Genomic DNA, 17759 nt, shown 5'->3' with positions numbered 1-17759 from the left:
GGTCAGAGGCTCAGCATCCTTCAGTCTCTGCTGCTTCCTGCTGCAAGGCTGTTAAAAGCATGACCCCTGAGGTTTGATAAGCAGCAGGTGATGGCATGACTAGTGCAGAACTGAGCAGTTCTGCAGTGACATGAAATCTTACCACTATTTTCAGCCTTTGTTTCAGAATAGGTGCCTTGACAGTGAAATCCAGGGGTCAGAGGCTTTATTTCAGAAACAGTAACAGAATTTGGAACATTTTACTAAATGAAATGGGATGTCCCAGTGAGCTAGTCGATAAAAGAGGGTGAAAGTCTTTGAACCTCAACACCTCTGAGCAGGGAAGTGCCTGTCATCTAAAGGATTTTGAATTGAAGAGGGAAAGGTCTTCAATTCAAATCTGTCTACAGTGTTTTGTCATGTTGTGTTTTTTCATAAGCTGTCCCACCAGACCTTCTTGTATTTAATGCAGGCTCCCAGATTTAATGCCTTACATTGCAGGACTGGACACACATGAATTCTACCCTTAATTCTGCCCTATCTGCCTTCAGAAGTCTTGATAATGCTTCTATTTAGCTGGTAACTTGTGATTGTTTCTTCTGAAGGAAAAGTTCAGCATGTTTTCATAAGCATAAACACTGCAATCAGGGATTAGAGAATTGTTTTCGCTGACCAAAGATCTTTGCAAAGCAGAGGGAGTAATAATTGCTTCTCCTTCCCACCATGTGTTTGCTCTGTTTGGAGTGTGAACTGTTCAGGACAAGGGTTGTCTTTTGCTCTGGGTTTGTACAGCATGTGGTAAAGTGAGGCTTCGCTGGTGTTTATACTGTGCTGTAAATCAAATAATCTAGGATGCTGGAAAAATCTTTGGTAAATGTGCTCTCATCTTTCAGGTGTGAAAGGAAAGGATGAAAACAGATCATTGCCAGAGGACTTCTTGTTTCACAGCACAGTACACTTGGAAAAAAATGAGCTGAAAACACTTATACTGGGTGACCTAGAACAGGTGTTTCTTGCTCTAGTCCCTTTCTGAGCTTGGCTTTCACTCAAACAACTTCACGTAGACATCAAAGAGGCTAGCATTACAGAATAGTGCATTGAGTAAGTTTTCATTTCCTTTTAGAAAGTAGACCAGATTTTTATACTAAAAACAAAACAAAATAAAAAAGCTCCTATATATGTGTTAAAGTAAATGATAGACATCATTTTCCATTGCAGTGGTGGGAGAGTTCCCAAGAGTGTCTGGAAGAAATGGAGAATATTTCCTTCACAATAAAAGCTGCCTGAGTCTCTCTAGTGTGAAAAGGCAGAGTCATCCTTTGTCTTTTCCTCCTCTATTGAATAAAGGATTTTAAACCTGTTTCTCCTTTCTCTCTGGGGAGAAAAATCTCAGATTTTGGATGCTCATTCAAAACTATAAACAAGATTTTGTTCTTTTCCTGCTAACAGCTCTGAGTGCTTTCAGCATGTTACTGCTCTTCCCATTGAGAAAATGTAAAAAGATCGTACTTTCTAATGTACAGGACACTGAGCTGGGATACAGGAGACGTGCACATCTTCCCTGTCTCTGGAATGACAGCAGCCATGTTGCTTTGCTTTGTAAAGAACCTAATGTTTAGCAGCAATAAGTGTCATTTGAGTTATTATGTGAGTCACTCTGAAGGGAAGCTTGGCTATGTGGCTGTCTGATGGTGTGCCACTGTGCCCAGGTAGCAGAGCAGATGTTCCTGCACTCCTACACAGAAGCAGTAATGTCGTCAGCTTTCCAGCCTGCCTGGGAGGTGACATTACCAGGTTGTGTGGCGGCCTTAGGTCCTCTGCTGCAGTTAATGGTTGGGAAGGCTCTGACATGGTCTGCTGCACCGTATGGGACCGACAGACTTGCTGTAGTCCTGGGAGCAGCTAGCAGACTAGGGAGCATCAACTCTGTTTGCTGGAGTAGTGAGTACAGAGCCAGAATGAACAGGCTTCCTACTTTCCAGTGAAGTCGGTAGGACTAAATAATTTTACTGAACCCAGCCTTGAAGGCCTACTGAATCCAAGAACTTGTTGCAGTTATTTAGCAGAAGTCCATTCCACTTAGACACACCATGAAGTCAGCACATTTAAACACGTGCTTAAATCCATTTACTGCTGTGGTAACAAACTTGCATGCTAATCACCTCCCTCTCAGAATAAATCAATGGTGTGTTAATTTGTCAGCCATAGTACATGAGCACATTTAGTAGATGTACCTAGTACTTCATTCATTGCTCCTGAATGTCAGTATTTAAAGCTTTCAAGGGTCCATGCTCTTTGGTGTTGTTAATCCAGGTTACCTTTCTGAAATATCTATCATATAATGCAAATGCCGGTGCAGTAAAGTGAGAAACTAAGAAATAAAATCTTAAACAAAAATAATTAAGATTTTAACATACACACACACACAAAAAAAAAAATAAAAAAAAAATCTCTGGTGCATAGTAGTGCTTTTTTTTTATTTTTTATTTTTTGAAAAGCCAATGAACTGATTTATGTCAGTTTCCATTAGAAGCACCATGAATGTCTAAGATGGAAGAAAGGCTTAGAATCACAGATTTTATCTTAGCTTTGCTTCTCTGCATGACTGCATTCCTGCTTCCTGCAGCAAAATTTTAGGAACTTGGTCTTAGGCAGCAGTCTCTGTAGGCAACAGCAAGAGATGTGTCCTCTGAAGATGAGTCATTTCCTCTGTGGCATGAGCAACCCTGGAGTGGTCATCCCTGTTTGCTGAGTCTTAAAGGAGTGTGCATGCACCTAGTTTATACTGATCTCTTTCTCATAGATAGGATCTTCCCAGGAATTGCTTCTGTGTTCTAGGAGTGTCTTGCTTTGGAGGACAGCACACATCTGAATGTTTGTGGCTAGACTTAATGAAATAGCCTATGCCATTTATTGGATCAGACTTTGCCAGCCCTCTCCTCTTCCCAATGGGAGTACCTACAGTCCGAGACATGGGCCAGGTTTCTCTCTCATAACAAAAGATTTCCCCCATTCTCACATCCTACCACATTTCAACAATAACTTCTGAGTGAAAGAATATATATATATATATATGTGCATGCGCACATCCATGAATGAGAAAATGCCTCTAATGTCTCTTGTTTCCGATTTCTTGATATCTTTATATTTTACAGTATCATCCAGAGATTGTTTTCCATTGTTCTTCAACTGCCAGCAATACTTGCAGTATTTTCTTGGCCTTGTTGGACTCTTTGGCAGGGTAAAGGAGGCTTCAAGGCACAGCTGCCTTGCTTTCTCAACCAGTTTATTTGTTTCAAAGTCTACATGGCAGAGTTTTCACATGTGAAACGTGTAGCGCATCAAAATGTCATTTAAAGAGGCTGCTCTTTTTCTTGTATACTGTTTCTTGATACAATAGCAAGGCACTTCAGAATAATGGCTCCAAGTATTATCTTAGTCTTCAACAGCTGTCGAGAAGCACGTTGCTAATGTTTTACATTTAGCTTACATTTGGCAGAAGCTGTAACAGGTACCTTAGCTGTATGGCTTTTCTCAGTTTTTTGGGTGTAATGGAATTTTAGGCTATTGATCCCACAGTAGGCACAAGCACCAGTTTTATCTCAGTGTGAGTAGTCAAGGTAAATCTCAGTGGAAAAGTAGTACTAATTTCAGATAACTCTGTATGTTTAGGGGCTAGCCACACTTCATCTCTGTAGATATTTCACAGGAACTTCTCTAATTTAGTGTTAAAATTCTCCTTTGTCTTTAAAATGAAAGTTGTTTCCTTGACCTGAATTCACAACCTTTACTTGATAAGTGTGTCAAACACAACTCATTGAATTATTCCATAGTTCACTGTTTCCAAGAACATTTGTATTGTTCTTCTGAATTTTCATTAAAAAAATAATAATGGAATGAAAACAGACATTTCAAAAGTCTTCACCAGCCCTTTTTAACAACCAGTTTTAAGACAGAGAGAACAGCTTAAAAATGTCAATGGAACTTTTGCAGACTGTTCTAGCAGGCACACTTTCCTTCTTGTTTATTATTCGGCTTGGATAAATGGCACATTCCATCTAAGCAAAGTTCTAGCTGTATGAAACTGTAGATACTACATAGAATGATAGCTAAATTATAGCAGAAACTGACAACATAAAAATAAAACAAAAACAGAGTTCAGGTCACTTTGATGCTTTTAGTGAGCTTTATTATGTATATATGTGTTGTCCTAGTCTGACTTGCTGGGGTTTCCTCAAAGTTCACAGCAGTGACAGTGCAGTTAGAGCAAAAGAAGATAGGATTTGTAGCTCGTGATTCAGGTTCTCAGTTAGTTGCTTTAGTAGCTGCGGCTGACCCCAGAAAATCAATTCATATCTGTCTGGAATATTTTGATCTTTGTTCAAAAACAAGAAAAGTAATTAAAACCAACCCCATTTTTTGGAGGGAGGGTCTGTTTTTGATATTGGAAAATGGCTCATTCCTGCAGACTTGCCAGGCAATACTGGCGTTAGTGAGAGGCATTACCTGAGTGAGAAATGTAAGATTTGGCAAATCGAACCCTTCCAAGTTCTCTGGACAGTTTCACTGCTGAGAGACACAGAATACCAGCTGGCCACATCAGCTGCCTTGCAGAGATCCAGATGTAATGTAAATGGTTCTTTGCAGAATGTCTCAAAAAAAAAAAAAAAAAGGAAGAAAAAATTAAAAACAAATTCTGTTAAAAGCCAGTTAAAAGGCTACCTTCACTTGCCTTGCAGTTTTGCAAATTCCTTTTAGAGTATTTAAAATGACAAAATTTGTGTCAATATAGGGGCACAGGGGGCAGGCAACAATTAGACATCAAAAGCCTTCCTTCTTTCCTGTATGATTTCATGGCAACAGAGAGTCAAGATCACATTTTTTAAAGTGCTTAGTATCAGCAGGTTCCACTTCGCAGATGATGGATGTTGCTTTATGCTGTCTGTCTAAAGGAACAACACCAAGTATACAGCTCTGTTTTCTCAAATGAGCTTTTATTTTGTATCAGGGTCCAGTTTCCATTTTCAGAGATGCCTTGGGTGAATTCTTCTCTTGTGTGGACTACATCTTTTTTATTTCCAAGTGTCAAAGATCAGGTTGTGTTGATCCAAATTCTCCAGAAATTTCTTCTGCACCAGAAGAAGGTTTGGAAAATGCTCTTACCCTTGATTGTTTTTCCATTATTCTTACCAGTTTGGTATGATAGGAGATCATCTGGCCATTGAATTACAGTGACTTAAGCAGGCACCCAATCTTCCTATCCTACAGGTCAGTCTGCTCTTGAATGTGTACTCAGTACGGCTTGGTGATCTTGACATTTGGGTGGAGTTTTTTTAATGTCTGGCTCTTACATCAAGAACATCTCAAACAGGATTAAGTCAGGACTGCCTGTTTGCTTATCTCAGAATAGGATGATATCGGGGAGATGTGGTAAAGGGAAGCTGGCATGCCTCAGAAAACCAAGAACATCTGTTTTGGGTTAAATCTAAGCAACAGGAAATAATGAACTTTTGGTTTTGATTGCTTTATTGTGGTGGCTTGTGCAGCATTTTGGATTGTTAATTGATATCAGAGAATTGTAAATGCCTTTTTTAAATGGGGGAAGTATCCCTTAGAATAGAAAGGATCTTCCAGAGGTAATGGTTTCTGTTGTGGAAAAACCCTGAATATTGTGACAGTGTACATGTCCAAATCTGCTCCAAATCGGAACACCACTGCTGACCATCCACCAGCCAGATGTAGCCCCATTCACTACAGCCCTTTGGGTTCTGCTCTTCACTACCCAGTGTAGTATGGACCTGTTCAGCTCACACTTGGACAATTTCTCCAGAAGGATGCCATGAGGAATGGTACTGAAGGCCTTACTAAAATCCAGAAAGATACATCCAGCACCTTGCTGTCATCCACCAAGCAGGTGACCTTACCATAGGAGGAGATCAATTACTAAGGCAGGACTTTCCCTTGGGGAACCAATGTTGACTGTGTCTGATAACAGCTTTGTTCTTTAACTGCCTTTCAATATCCCCAGGAAAATCTTCTCCATAGCTTTTCCTGGGAGTGAGGTTAGACTAACAGGTCTGTAGTTCCCTGGGTCTTCTCTCATGCTCTTTTTGTAGGTGGGTATAACGTTGGCCAGCTTCCAGTCAGCAGGGACCTCCCCAGACTCCCACGACCTTCAGTAAATTGCTGAGAGAGGTCCAGCTATAACGTCTGCTGGCTCCTTCAGCACTCTGGGGTGAATCCCATCAGACGACCTGAACTTATGAATGTTCAGCTGATACAGCTGGTTCCTTACAAGTTTAGTGGCTACAGATGGAAAGTCACTGCTCCCCGAGTCATGATCTTCCAACTCAGAGGACTGGGCAGCCCAAGCTCTGTCATTAATATTAAAAACTGAGGCAAAAAACACCTCTGCCTGTTCCTCGTCCTTACTTGTTAGGTGACCATCTTCATTATCAGTCCAATGTTTTCCTTTGACCTCCTCTTGCTGTTGACATACTTAAAAAAGCCTTTTTTGTTGTCTGACACCACACTGGCCAATGTCAACTCAAGTTGAGCTTTGTTTCTGTTTGTTTTCTCACTACAAATGTGAACTGCAGCTTTCCAAATGGTTTTCTATTTAGAGTAAATTTGAATTCTGACATTACTTTCAAATTTGTGCAAGAAGGGAAAATAGTCACAAAGAAAAGAGAAAGTTTGAAATTGCAAGAAAACTTTGTGTTGTGAGCTCCGATGCTTTAAATTTTTTTTTTCATTTTCACAATGCTCTGAGGTATATGGAGACAGATTTTGATCTAAAGTGAATTAAGTTTTTTACATAATTGTGACGTTGGCACCAAGGCACAAGCTACAACTCCAGAAAGTGAACTAGATGTCTCTTCCCCAATAAGTGAGGGTGGGGAAGGTGCTACATTTAGATGTATGAGGAAGGAAAACTGTGTCTGTTTTTTTTCTGAAAAATGAACAAATTATGGCAATGGCCCTTGGGACGTGTACATGCCTGCAACAGGATGCATAGGCCAGGTACTGCGGAGAGAGAAGTTTTGTGCTAGTGGTGCTCACACATTCTCTAATTCTCTTCCAGTCAGATGGGACCATCCTGGCTATTGCTTTGTTGATCCTCTTCCTCCTGCTGGCGCTGGTTCTCCTCTGGTGGTTCTGGCCTCTTTGCTGCACAGTGGTAAGTCCTCTTCACCCTGCTCTGCCTTCAGCATTGCTGATAGCACCATACTCACTACAAGAAGGACATCGAGGCCCTGGAGCATGTCCAGAGAAGGGCTACGAAGCTATTGAAGGGCCTGGAACACAAGTCCTGTGAGGAACATCTGAGGGAACTAGGGGTGTTTAGTCTGGGGAAGAGGAGGCTCAGGGCAGACCTTATTGCTCTCTGCAACTATCTGAAAGGAAGGTGTGGGGAGCTGGGGGTCAGCCTCTTCTCGCAGATAACTAACAATAGGACAAGGGGGAATGGCCTCAAGTTGTACCAGGAGAGGTTTAGTTCGGAAATGAAGAGACATTTCTTCTCAGAGAGAGCAGTCAGGCACTGGAATGTGTTGCCCAGGGGGGTGGTGGAGTCACTGTCCCTGGGGGTGTTCAAGGAAAGGTCGGACTTGCTGCTCCTGGAATCATTAAGGTTAGAAAAGACCTTCAGGGTAATCTGGTCCAACCATCACCCTACTACTAATGTCACTCACTAAACCATATCCCTAAGCACCAGGTCCAACCTTTCCTTGAATACCCCCAGGGATGGTGATGCCACCACTTCCCTGGGCAACCCGTTCCAATGCCTCAGGGACATGGTTTAGTGCATGACTTTGGTGATAAGGGGATGGTTGGACCAGATGATCATGCAGGTCTTTTCCAACCTTAATGATTCTATGTCATTTTTTTTGTATGAATAGCTGCAAGAGAGCTATGTCTAGGATGGGGAAGCCAGTTTGCTGACAGTCTACAATGAGTCCTAGACTCTGGAGGTGGAAGAGCCTTTCCTCTCCTTGTGATCTCTGCCACACTTTATCAAGTGTTTCTGTTGCTGTTACTTTCATGCAGTGTTTTCCCTCGTTTGTCTTTAGTTTTGCTTAAAGTAAACTGCAGGGCAGAAATCGTGGGCAAGAGGAGAAAACAGAAGAGAAGGAAGAGGTCGAGGGAAGCAAGGGGAAATCAGAGACTTGAGATAACCTTTTTTCTCACACATGATCCTGCTGCTTGACTGCAAGGACCTGTCATACCTCCATACATCTCTGTTGGTCATGCCTTTGGGCTGCCTTTTCCAATGTAGATCAAGGCAAAGAATGACTATTGTGGGACATATAATCCAGCGAATCTCTGTGCTTGCTTTGGGTCTTGTTTATGAAGCAAATATAGAACAAGAATTAGGGATGTACAAATGTCAGCAGAATTGGAGACTGGTTTTGGTGTCAGGTTGCATATAATGTTTCAGATGCGTCTTTTAAAACTATCCAGACTGGCTCAAGTTTCTGGATCACTACCATTATTCCTGATTTTGAATCATTTATCCAGTTTTGTAAATTTACACCATGTTATACTGAATCCACAATCTGGTGTTGTGAACTGTGGAGCAACAGACGCTGCAGGGTCTCTTCACATTTGAGGAGGAATCTTTGTGTGAGATACATTTCTCTGTCCAGAACAAGGATGAAAATCTTGTAGGAAAAATCTTAGTCTTTTTCTCTTTCTGGATAGATGAGCAAGGGGTAAATGCTTCTTTTCACAGTAGTTAGCACCTCTGTCCTGATTTGCAAACCAGAAGAGAAAAAAAAAACATTTATTTAAACTTTTCAGAACACTAAAATATCAGTTCTAAAAATGGACAAAGGATTAGCAGTGTGGTAGGTTGCTGAGAGTTATTTGTCTAAACTAGATGGCTTGTTCCCAGAGAAGTCAGGACAACTTCTTCATTGGCACATCTGTGTGGAAGTCAATGGAGATGCACCCTGTGCAGATATTTGCACTGGGATTTGGTGGAGAAGTAAGGTGATAGAGATGAGAGGCTGTAAGTGATGCTACCATTTAAAGGTTCTTTCACAGAAGAGCAATGAAGCTGATTGGAAGAAGGCATGAGTAAAAGCAGAGTGGTGTGGAGTAGAGGGAGTACAGAACTAAGGGTAGTAGAGAGGGTAGTTCAGGACTGCTATAAGGGAACAATATGAAGATAACAGTCATTTAACAGTGTTGCTTTAAGTGTAAGAAATACAGTCCAGATAGGGAAGGCAAGTGCAACAGAGGTGAGGGAGTCTCTTATTCACATGAAACTTCATAAGCTTTTCCAGATATTTTCCAGATTTAAATTCTGTACTTAAAAAAGTTGTTGTAGATAAAAGTGTTTCCTCACCCTTTTTCCTCCTTTACCTCCCACATTCCCTCTTAGCAAGGTCTCCAAGTGGGGACTGTCTCAGTGATATTTTCCAAATGTAAGTCAAACACATCCCTTTGCTTGCTGGAAACAGTTCAATTCAAGAGCCTGTAAGTGATCTTTTCGTCTCTCCAGGATGGCAATCCAGTATGCTTGGCAGTAGACCAGCAGCTAAGATACCTCACTGTGAATTGCTTACCCATAGAATCTGTAAAATTAAAGACAAATCCACAGAGGATTGCCCAGCCTACTTGGTTTAGGGTGGGGAGAAAGAGAGCAGAGCAACACTGCTTATTTACTAGTTTGGTAATGGCACATCAAGGAATGCAGCATTGTCAGAAGCACGGAGTGAATTAAGGCCAGAAGAACTGCTTGCACAACAGACAAGAGAGGCAGGCAAGCAATACCCTCTAATAATCAAACCACAGACCCAGAGACACTGCTGTGGATTCAAGCCCAGGGACGTCTCAAAGATAATTGGGGGGGGGGGGGGGGGAAGGGGGAGGGGACAAAAGACAAAAACCTTTTTCCTTAAAAAGAATAAATTTGAGTGACAAGCACATTTCTAAACCTTGAAATTCCTCTTGGCATGCTTTTTAATTAAATAGGAATCATTATTGTCCAGCCGTTCTTCAGGAAAATCACCACGCCAGCTTCATCCCTGGAGTAAATGCACTGAAATCAACATACTTACTCTGGAGATTTATCTGGAACCCAGTATATCCTTGGCATGCACCCATAAAGAAATGCTGTTTCCAAATGTATCCAAGTTTATTGGTCTCAGAAGTATTCTGGGATGAAGTCTGGAATTTACCACTCAGTTTACAGTATATGCAATTGTTGCTTAGTGGATCAGAACAATAATTAGACCTTTGCTGTGCCTGATACCCAGCATAGGCAAAATTTCTCTTGACATCCATGGAGAGATGTGAAAGCATGAAGGCCAGGTGCTAACCTTTGAAGAGGTTTCAAGGAAATTTATTCAACTACAGGAAACAAAGAAAGATATTCTTCTAAGCTTACATTTCCAGCACTGTACACAGCAGAAGATGGCAAATGCAAAGATATTGATGGCACTTTTCCTGAGAAGAGTGCATCTGCAAAACAGCAGATGCCAGATTCTGGTCTTGTTGATGTTTTGGGGCATTTGATTTTCAGTAGCTGTTGTTTTCCCATTCCTCCCTTTTTTTTAACACTCTGGAGAATTCAGAGTGCTCAGAGCAGAAATGTATGTGCAATAGGCTACTTCGGTGCCCATGGGTGAAATTCAGTTCCAGACAGGAGACCGACACAAGGCTTAGTTTTAATATAGATGTAAACCAAATAGCTATTAACATTTGTAAGACAAATAGATAGCAAGCCTCCAAAATAGTCTTAAGGAGGCTTTTGCAGCCACATTATTAGATCAGTTTGGAAATTGAATTGGTTAAATGTTTTGGATGTGTAGTGAAGACATAATTAATACAATATTTGGAAGGCCTGTCCATGCTGGGACAGCTTCCCTCTGCCAATATGCAGCACCATGCAGCTCAGGCACCTCCCATGGATGCTGGAATCAGCAGGATAGGTGAGTGGTATTGGCTGTGCTTTGCACCTGAGCAGGATCTGCAGGACAAATGACTCCCTAGCACAGCTGAATTGGGGCTGCAGTCAGCCTGCCCTAAGCCTGGGGCAGTCCAGGGAACTAAACACAGAGGATAGGAGTGGAAATATCTCCCTGGTGCAGCTGAGGCTCTGATTCAAAGCATTTCCCCACATGCTCGTACATCACATCTCCTTACAGTTTTATGAGGTAAACATGAGCCTTTGTCTCCCTTATGCATCCTTACAGTGTGGCCTCGGGGGAAACATGAGAAGCTGATCTGTAGCAACAGCCCACTCAGAATATATCCACCATCTTACTCATTTTTGTACTGCAGCTTCTCTAAATGTAGGGGTGTGGCTGGCATATAAACGAGGTGTTGGTATTTAAGCATCTAACGCCAGCCTTAGCTTTAAAGCTGCTTTCTGGAAGGAAGCATGGAAGAACTCAGCAATTTGTTTGGCTCTCAGTCTGTAGTGCAGCTGACCAAAAGTTTTGGAAACAGAAATCTGGATGGAGAAAATACAGAAAATATATATTAAAAACACATGAAAATTATGGCTAAACTGGAGGAAGGGGAGGGCGGGGGAATGTATAGATGCTACAGTAACCCTGGAGAGTCATAAAATTCCATGGTGAACACTGGCTTGATGGAGGTTGTAAGGGTCCATGTATTCTGATTCCCACACGCTCCCATGTGCGTACGAAGCACTGTTTTTCTGTAGTTAAGATGATTTTGGGAGAAGGGAATGCAGGATCATGAGTTGAAACATTAGTGAGACAAACCAAGAGAGAGAGAAAGACACAAATATGGAGGGAAGAATTGCTTGTAGACCCCACAGTCCCTGCCTTCAGTTCAGACCTGAGCTATTGAGTCAAGCACTCAAGCCAAGCACTTGCCTAGCATAACATGGTAGAGTTTCACCAGAATTATTGGAGCTTAACCTGGTGTGCAGCATCCAAGCTCTGAGTCCATGCTTGTTGCCAAAAATGAGTGTCTTCATTTATGGCACGGTCAATATAAAACAATTGGTGGTAGCACTGTTACCGTAGCAGAAATAACAGAATCTGACTTCGCAGTTGCTGTGCACAAAAGCACAGCAGGAGGATAAAGACGCTGTTCTCAATAAATGTCCAGAGACCCACAAAAGTTCACTGCCCACTCGGCTTCCTGTCAGTCAGATCAGGATGGGTTAGACATGGATATAATGCTCTGTAACTGGCTGTCTTTAAACATGCTAGCATGTATCCTGAAAATAGCATAGCAGGGTAATTTTGCCTGGGCTAATACCATCAGCTCCACAGCTGGGTCAGGCAACTCATGTAGAGGGGGCCAACAGAACAGTATGTTTGCCAGGCACTGAATTAGGCTCCTTTGTTGTGCTGCTATGATGTGTCATTACCAAAGATGTTAAAGCCAAATTCTCTGAAGTGTCCATCAATTCTGGGGTGTCCAAACTGAAAGATCTTCCAGGAGTTGACTTTTTGGAAATTTTTAAGCATTGCCTTCTGAAAGCTATTTGCCTTTAGATGATATGCATAGACTTCAGATTCCCAAACCATTTCCTCGCTAATGTATTTCTTTAAGGCCAGAACCGAAAGCCAATTATATTAATCTTGACTGGCTTCAGCACCTTTTATTCCAGACCACAACAGATACTCAACGTAAAGGATACACTGTTGTTCTTTGCCCCAGTCCTGAATAGAAAGCAACTAACACAGTAAAAACTTGTTTCTTCCTTTGTTTTTTCCCTGGACTCCTTGCACTTCTTCCAAAGAAAATTGGCTAAACCCAGCTAAGGAAAAAATAGGTCTTTAGGACCACATCCTACTCAACCAGAAAATTCCCTAGCAATCAATGAGTGAGAACAAGGGCTTCTGAATATAGCTGAAAGTAGCTATGATGTTTTTCTTTTCTTTATTTCAGAAAATGAAATTTATTTAGCTAGTCTTCCAAAGAAAGTGGGTCAGACACTTGGAGCAAAACCTACTGATTCTGGCCTTGTTTTTCTGTGCAAGTGAAGTGGCCTAGGAAAAGGAATGATCTTTGCAGATGCTACATTTTCTCATGCATTCCCTGGGGAATTGCATGTCAACCCCATTCAGCTGCAAACTGTATCAGAGTTATTTAAATAAAGGTTGTGTTGGTTTTTTTTCCCCTCCATGATGTCATGTCTCCCATAAGTGCATGGATGATTTTGACATGTGCTAATATCTGTTTTGAATGTAGCTTGTGCATGTCACTTGAAGTCTTAGGTGTGAAACAGTCTTGTCTCTCCTAATTTTAATGAGGTAAAATTGAGATTAATGGATCTTCTTCCAGGCTGATGGGAGAGTAACTTAAAAGTATGTTAGCTTTCCAACTGGACTTCATCTACCCAATGGAAGAAGAATGTATTGTATTGCAGATGAAGAAATACAGACAGGCTTCCTGCTTGTATTAGAAATCTTGAACTGTAGACAACATCTCCAAGGATGGTTACTTAGAACACATGGCAGATATGAAACAAATGAAAAGGAAATGTTTCTTTATCCAATTTATAACTAAGCTGTGAAACTGTCATAGGACCTAGAGGAGTTCAAAACTATACGTATGTGGGAAAAAAAAAAAAAAAAAAAAAGGATGGGTCAGATAGGTCATAGTTAATGCTATTTAAAACAAAACAAAACAAAACAAAGCAACCCCCCCACCGCTTTTTATTATAGCTAAAATGCGTATTCCAAGAAGAACGAATACCTATTTTCAAGAAGAATGAATGCAAATAAGAACAAAATCTGCTCAGTTAACTGCATTCTCCCTTTCAAGTTTTAGTTCTAATTAAAGGCAAAACCCTTTATTTCTTATTTTGCATTATTTTCTCATGTAGCTCTCATTTTAAATGATGTTCTGTTTCATCTTAATGCAGATACACTTCACTGAAAAGGAACACATTGCCCCTATTTATCAGATAATACTCGAGGGAGAGTTACCGAGTTTGTGTTTGCTGGACACTGCAAACTGGTGGAGTGTTCTACTCTCCAAAGATGGAAAACATCCTGCACACATTCCTGGAATATGCAAAATTTGGATTCAACATGTGGGTCTTTGCTAATGCCTGAATGGCTACAGAAATTTCAGGGCAGCAGCAAACCCATCCTCTCTAATGCTTTAAACTTCCAGGAGGGTGGCTAATAGGATTTTTCTGCTTTTACACTGGGTTATTCATTGGGAGCAGCTGCTTCTCTATGCATTTGTGATGTCGAGGTGTGTGTGGTGTGTCAGCTAATAGAGACCCGTGTCAGTCACATGCAGGTTGAGATCTGTGATAGAAAGGCAAAGAATCACTCTGATGTCCTGAATTTTCACAGTTAAGTATGTAGAAGTGCTGACAACTACTCTTGAAGTTCCTTCCTCTGCTAAGAAAAATTAATGGCCACCTGTCTGTCCCACAGACCTTGACTACTTACAAACGTAAGACCATATTGTAAGGTTCTTATAACATGGCAATGATGTAGAAACCCTTAGGTATTCCTCACCTAGCAAGCAAATATGGTTGCTGAACCATATTTTCCTTCTTTCAAACGCAGGGACAGGAGATACAGTCACAGCAGCAATCTCAGAAATGGCTTGGGGTTATCAAAACAATTGCAGCACACATGAACAAATACTTCAGCTTTGCCAAGCTAAACTAGCCTAAGCATTTTGCTTGGCCAGGCATGCTCCCAGCTGATTGCATTCAGCAGGTCCATGTGTGTCATCTGGTGCGGCAGAGAGAAGGCAAGAGGTGCAGCCCGGAACAAAACGTGGCAGACTCAAGGCTTGTAAGCCAGTATGGGCTGTACCCGCTTTGGGTTCCCTGTAACAGCATTTTCTTCCTTGTACTTGAGTAATCAGTTCTATTGTACAAAATGAGCAGGTGTAAGGCACTGCCTTTTGGCTCTGGGATCTTGTTATTCCCATTTGACATTTGATTTGCTGATGTGTGTGAGGTGGTACAAAGCTCCCATTTGCTTCACTGCCTCTGTTACCCCAGAATGAGGGGCTTGTGCACATACAGCTGTAACAGTAAAAATCCAAAAGGGAGAAAGAAAAGATTTGTGCTGTTTATACACCAAAAGCCTTTCCAGATCTGGGTAGTAAGACAGAAAATATATTTTATATAAGGCAAAATTCTAAAGTTCATACAAGCTCAAAGGCTTGTAAAGTTCATACAAGCTCTGGCTAAAGGCAGAGACTAAATTCTCCCCATCTCTGGATTTGTCCAAACTAACCAATCTATGTGACCAATTTACGGGGTGTTCAGTTGCTCTTAAAAGTGCGCAGCACTTAGTAATGCAAAGAATCACTCTTTTTTTTTCTCTCGGTCAGTAGTAGAAAAAAAAATGATGTGTTTATAGAAATCAGAGTTAATTTGTTTGAGTGTGGATGTTTTGAGAAAGAATGCAAATATATGAAAAACACAGCTATCTCTTCATTTCCAAGTCTGCAATCTTCAGATTTTCCAGTGATATTGCCTGAGAAGTTGTGTTTGAATGCTTAGCTGGACCAAATATGTTGGATGGATTATACTGATGTTTCATGCTAATGCAAATCAGAGAAACTCCATTGAAACCCATGATGTTCCACCAGAATAACATTAGAGAAGGTAATAAAGCAAGTTGTAGTAGCTATTATTTTGGATCAGATATCTGAAATTTCTCAGCATCCAATGCATTTGGATTAAGGGTTTTGGTTCAAAGGGAGGTCTGCTAAAGAGTGTCATTCTTCACAGCAAGCAGTAACCCAAATGTATCTGAAAATGTGTCTAGAAAAGCCTTCTGTGTATTTTGGTGCTTTGTATGTGCTGTGTCAGTAATTGTGTTGTGAGATGTACAAGAAACTATGTTGTATCCATCTTCTTAAAACAAGGAATACTTTGAATAAACCATGCTGGTACCCATGATTTCTTTTCCACAGAGCAGTACTGTTTGATGCAGATCATTTTTCATTTACTTTTCCTCATTTGCTTTCCATCAGGGAAATAGCTGGAATCCCTCAGAGCTGAAAGCACAAGCTAAGAATTTCAAGGTAGGCAGAGAGAAGGGTGCTCTATCAGACACTCAAGAGCTCTGCCAGTCAGCCCGAGCTCCTCTGGGACATCATCTTTCTCCCTAATGTGCTCAGTGGCTTTACAGTCACAGCCTGACCCATGGTTCTGCTGCACCAGAGCGAGCTATCATTATGAGCAGGACAGTGGGTGTACCTAACCCACTCCTCAAATGTCATTCTATGCTTCTACATGTGCTTTGTGCTTCTGTGTACATAAACAAAGATTCAGTGTTGATACTCAAGCACACAGTGTCTTCAGCAGAGGTTCCCTGAGAGCACTGTAGGCCACCAAAAATGCCTGGCTGCCCGGGAATGGGATATGTGGACTGAGATATGTAAAAAGGACTGATCCAGCCCCAATCTCCTCCCTAGCCAAAGGCACATGCTCTTCATTAATGGACATATTGCATGACTTGGGATTTGCAGAAGAAAATAAAAACAGTGAGCTCATCAGAAAAGGAAAAACATGAGTGAGAAGAATTTTTGTAAATGTTTATATCTTCAGGGCCTTTAATGTAATTGTCATTTTCCCTTTCTGTGTTTAAACAGCCAAGCTGTTATTGTTTGGGACTGTAATTTATTTTCAAAGGGTAATTTTTGAGTCTGTACATCTGCACCCCATTCCTAGGCAGCACCTACACCTACTATCCAGTCCTGAGAGGAGCTCAGGACACTCAGCTCAATCTCCACAGGTGCTCAGCACCCCAGAATTTGATTCATTGTCTGGTGTGTGAAGAAAGCTGTTTCATCCAAATAGATTTAAAACTATTGGAGAAAATTTCATCCCTGGGGCAGCTGAATCGACAAGATCGGCTGGATTCAATCTGTTGATTGCAATGGCAGTGCATTGGGGTGCGTCTCGTTTAAGGGAGAGATATTTGACATGCCTGTATGCAACTGCTTTCCCTTTGGAAGGCTCTCTGTTGCCCTTGGAGTGGAGGGTTGTGATAATAGCCAACTGCCTGCTGAGCCCTAGATGCAAACTTTTTGCATGAAATAATAACCTCACGCCCACATAAACTTCATCTGTTTCTATGGAGAATATCCTGGACCAGTCTAAAACCTCACCCTTATTGCTTTATTAGTTAGAAATCCTGGGAGAGCCTGAAGTGTGTGTGTGTGTGTCTGTGTCTGTGTATAAATATATATATATATATGCATATTTTAAAGAAAAGCATATGAGAGTGGAAAATATAACACTAACAATGTGAAAAGCATTTTCTGTGAGAGCTTGGGGTGGCACAGAATTCTGGAATGAAGTATTGGTCTGGGAGACAGAAGCTGGAGGTTTATTACTCTTCTGCAATGTCTCCAGGGTGTTTCACTTCACCATGGTTTCTCATTCCAGTCTTTGTCTGTTCAGAAGGTAAATTATTTGAGGCAGGACCTGTGTGTGTGTGCAGTGGCCAGTGAAAGATGCTGATTCTGCATCCACAGTTGTTCAGGTAAAACTGTGATCGTTACCAGTGTTGCCTAGAGCCAGCACTGTGACCCCTACTGGGATTATGAAGCTGGAATATCAAGGATATGTTACTTTGAATTTTCTGTCACCTCATGTGGAGCAGGGATCACATAATGAGCAACATGAGTCTGAAGATGTAATTGGGAACTGCCTGTATGGGAGGGCTTTGGGATGCCTCCTGCTTCCCCTCTCACTTGCAGTGACTATGACACTGGTAGCACACACAAGCCACCCTGTAGTAATGCAACATTGGAACTAAGTTTAGAAATGTTCACAACAACATCTTGTTTGTTTG

At 41.4% G+C, this 17759-nt stretch overlaps 1 protein-coding gene across 2 annotated transcripts in view; it reads left to right on the top strand.

The window, feature by feature from the left end:
• ANTXR1 (ANTXR cell adhesion molecule 1) overlaps positions 1 to 17759 on the top strand; it is a 118111-nt gene that overhangs the window by 58261 nt on the left and 42091 nt on the right. For both annotated transcript variants that reach the window (XM_066983299.1, XM_066983298.1), the window contains exon 13: positions 7064 to 7159. In XM_066983299.1, coding sequence (XP_066839400.1) covers positions 7064 to 7159 — 96 coding nt within the window. The remainder of the gene's footprint in view (positions 1 to 7063; positions 7160 to 17759) is intronic.

Source organism: Anser cygnoides, chromosome 26 (genome assembly GCF_040182565.1).
Source record: "Anser cygnoides isolate HZ-2024a breed goose chromosome 26, Taihu_goose_T2T_genome, whole genome shotgun sequence".
Taxonomy (NCBI): domain Eukaryota; kingdom Metazoa; phylum Chordata; class Aves; order Anseriformes; family Anatidae; genus Anser; species Anser cygnoides.
The sequence above is the reverse complement of the archived record's forward strand: the minus strand, read 5'-3'. Positions and strand labels throughout refer to the sequence as shown.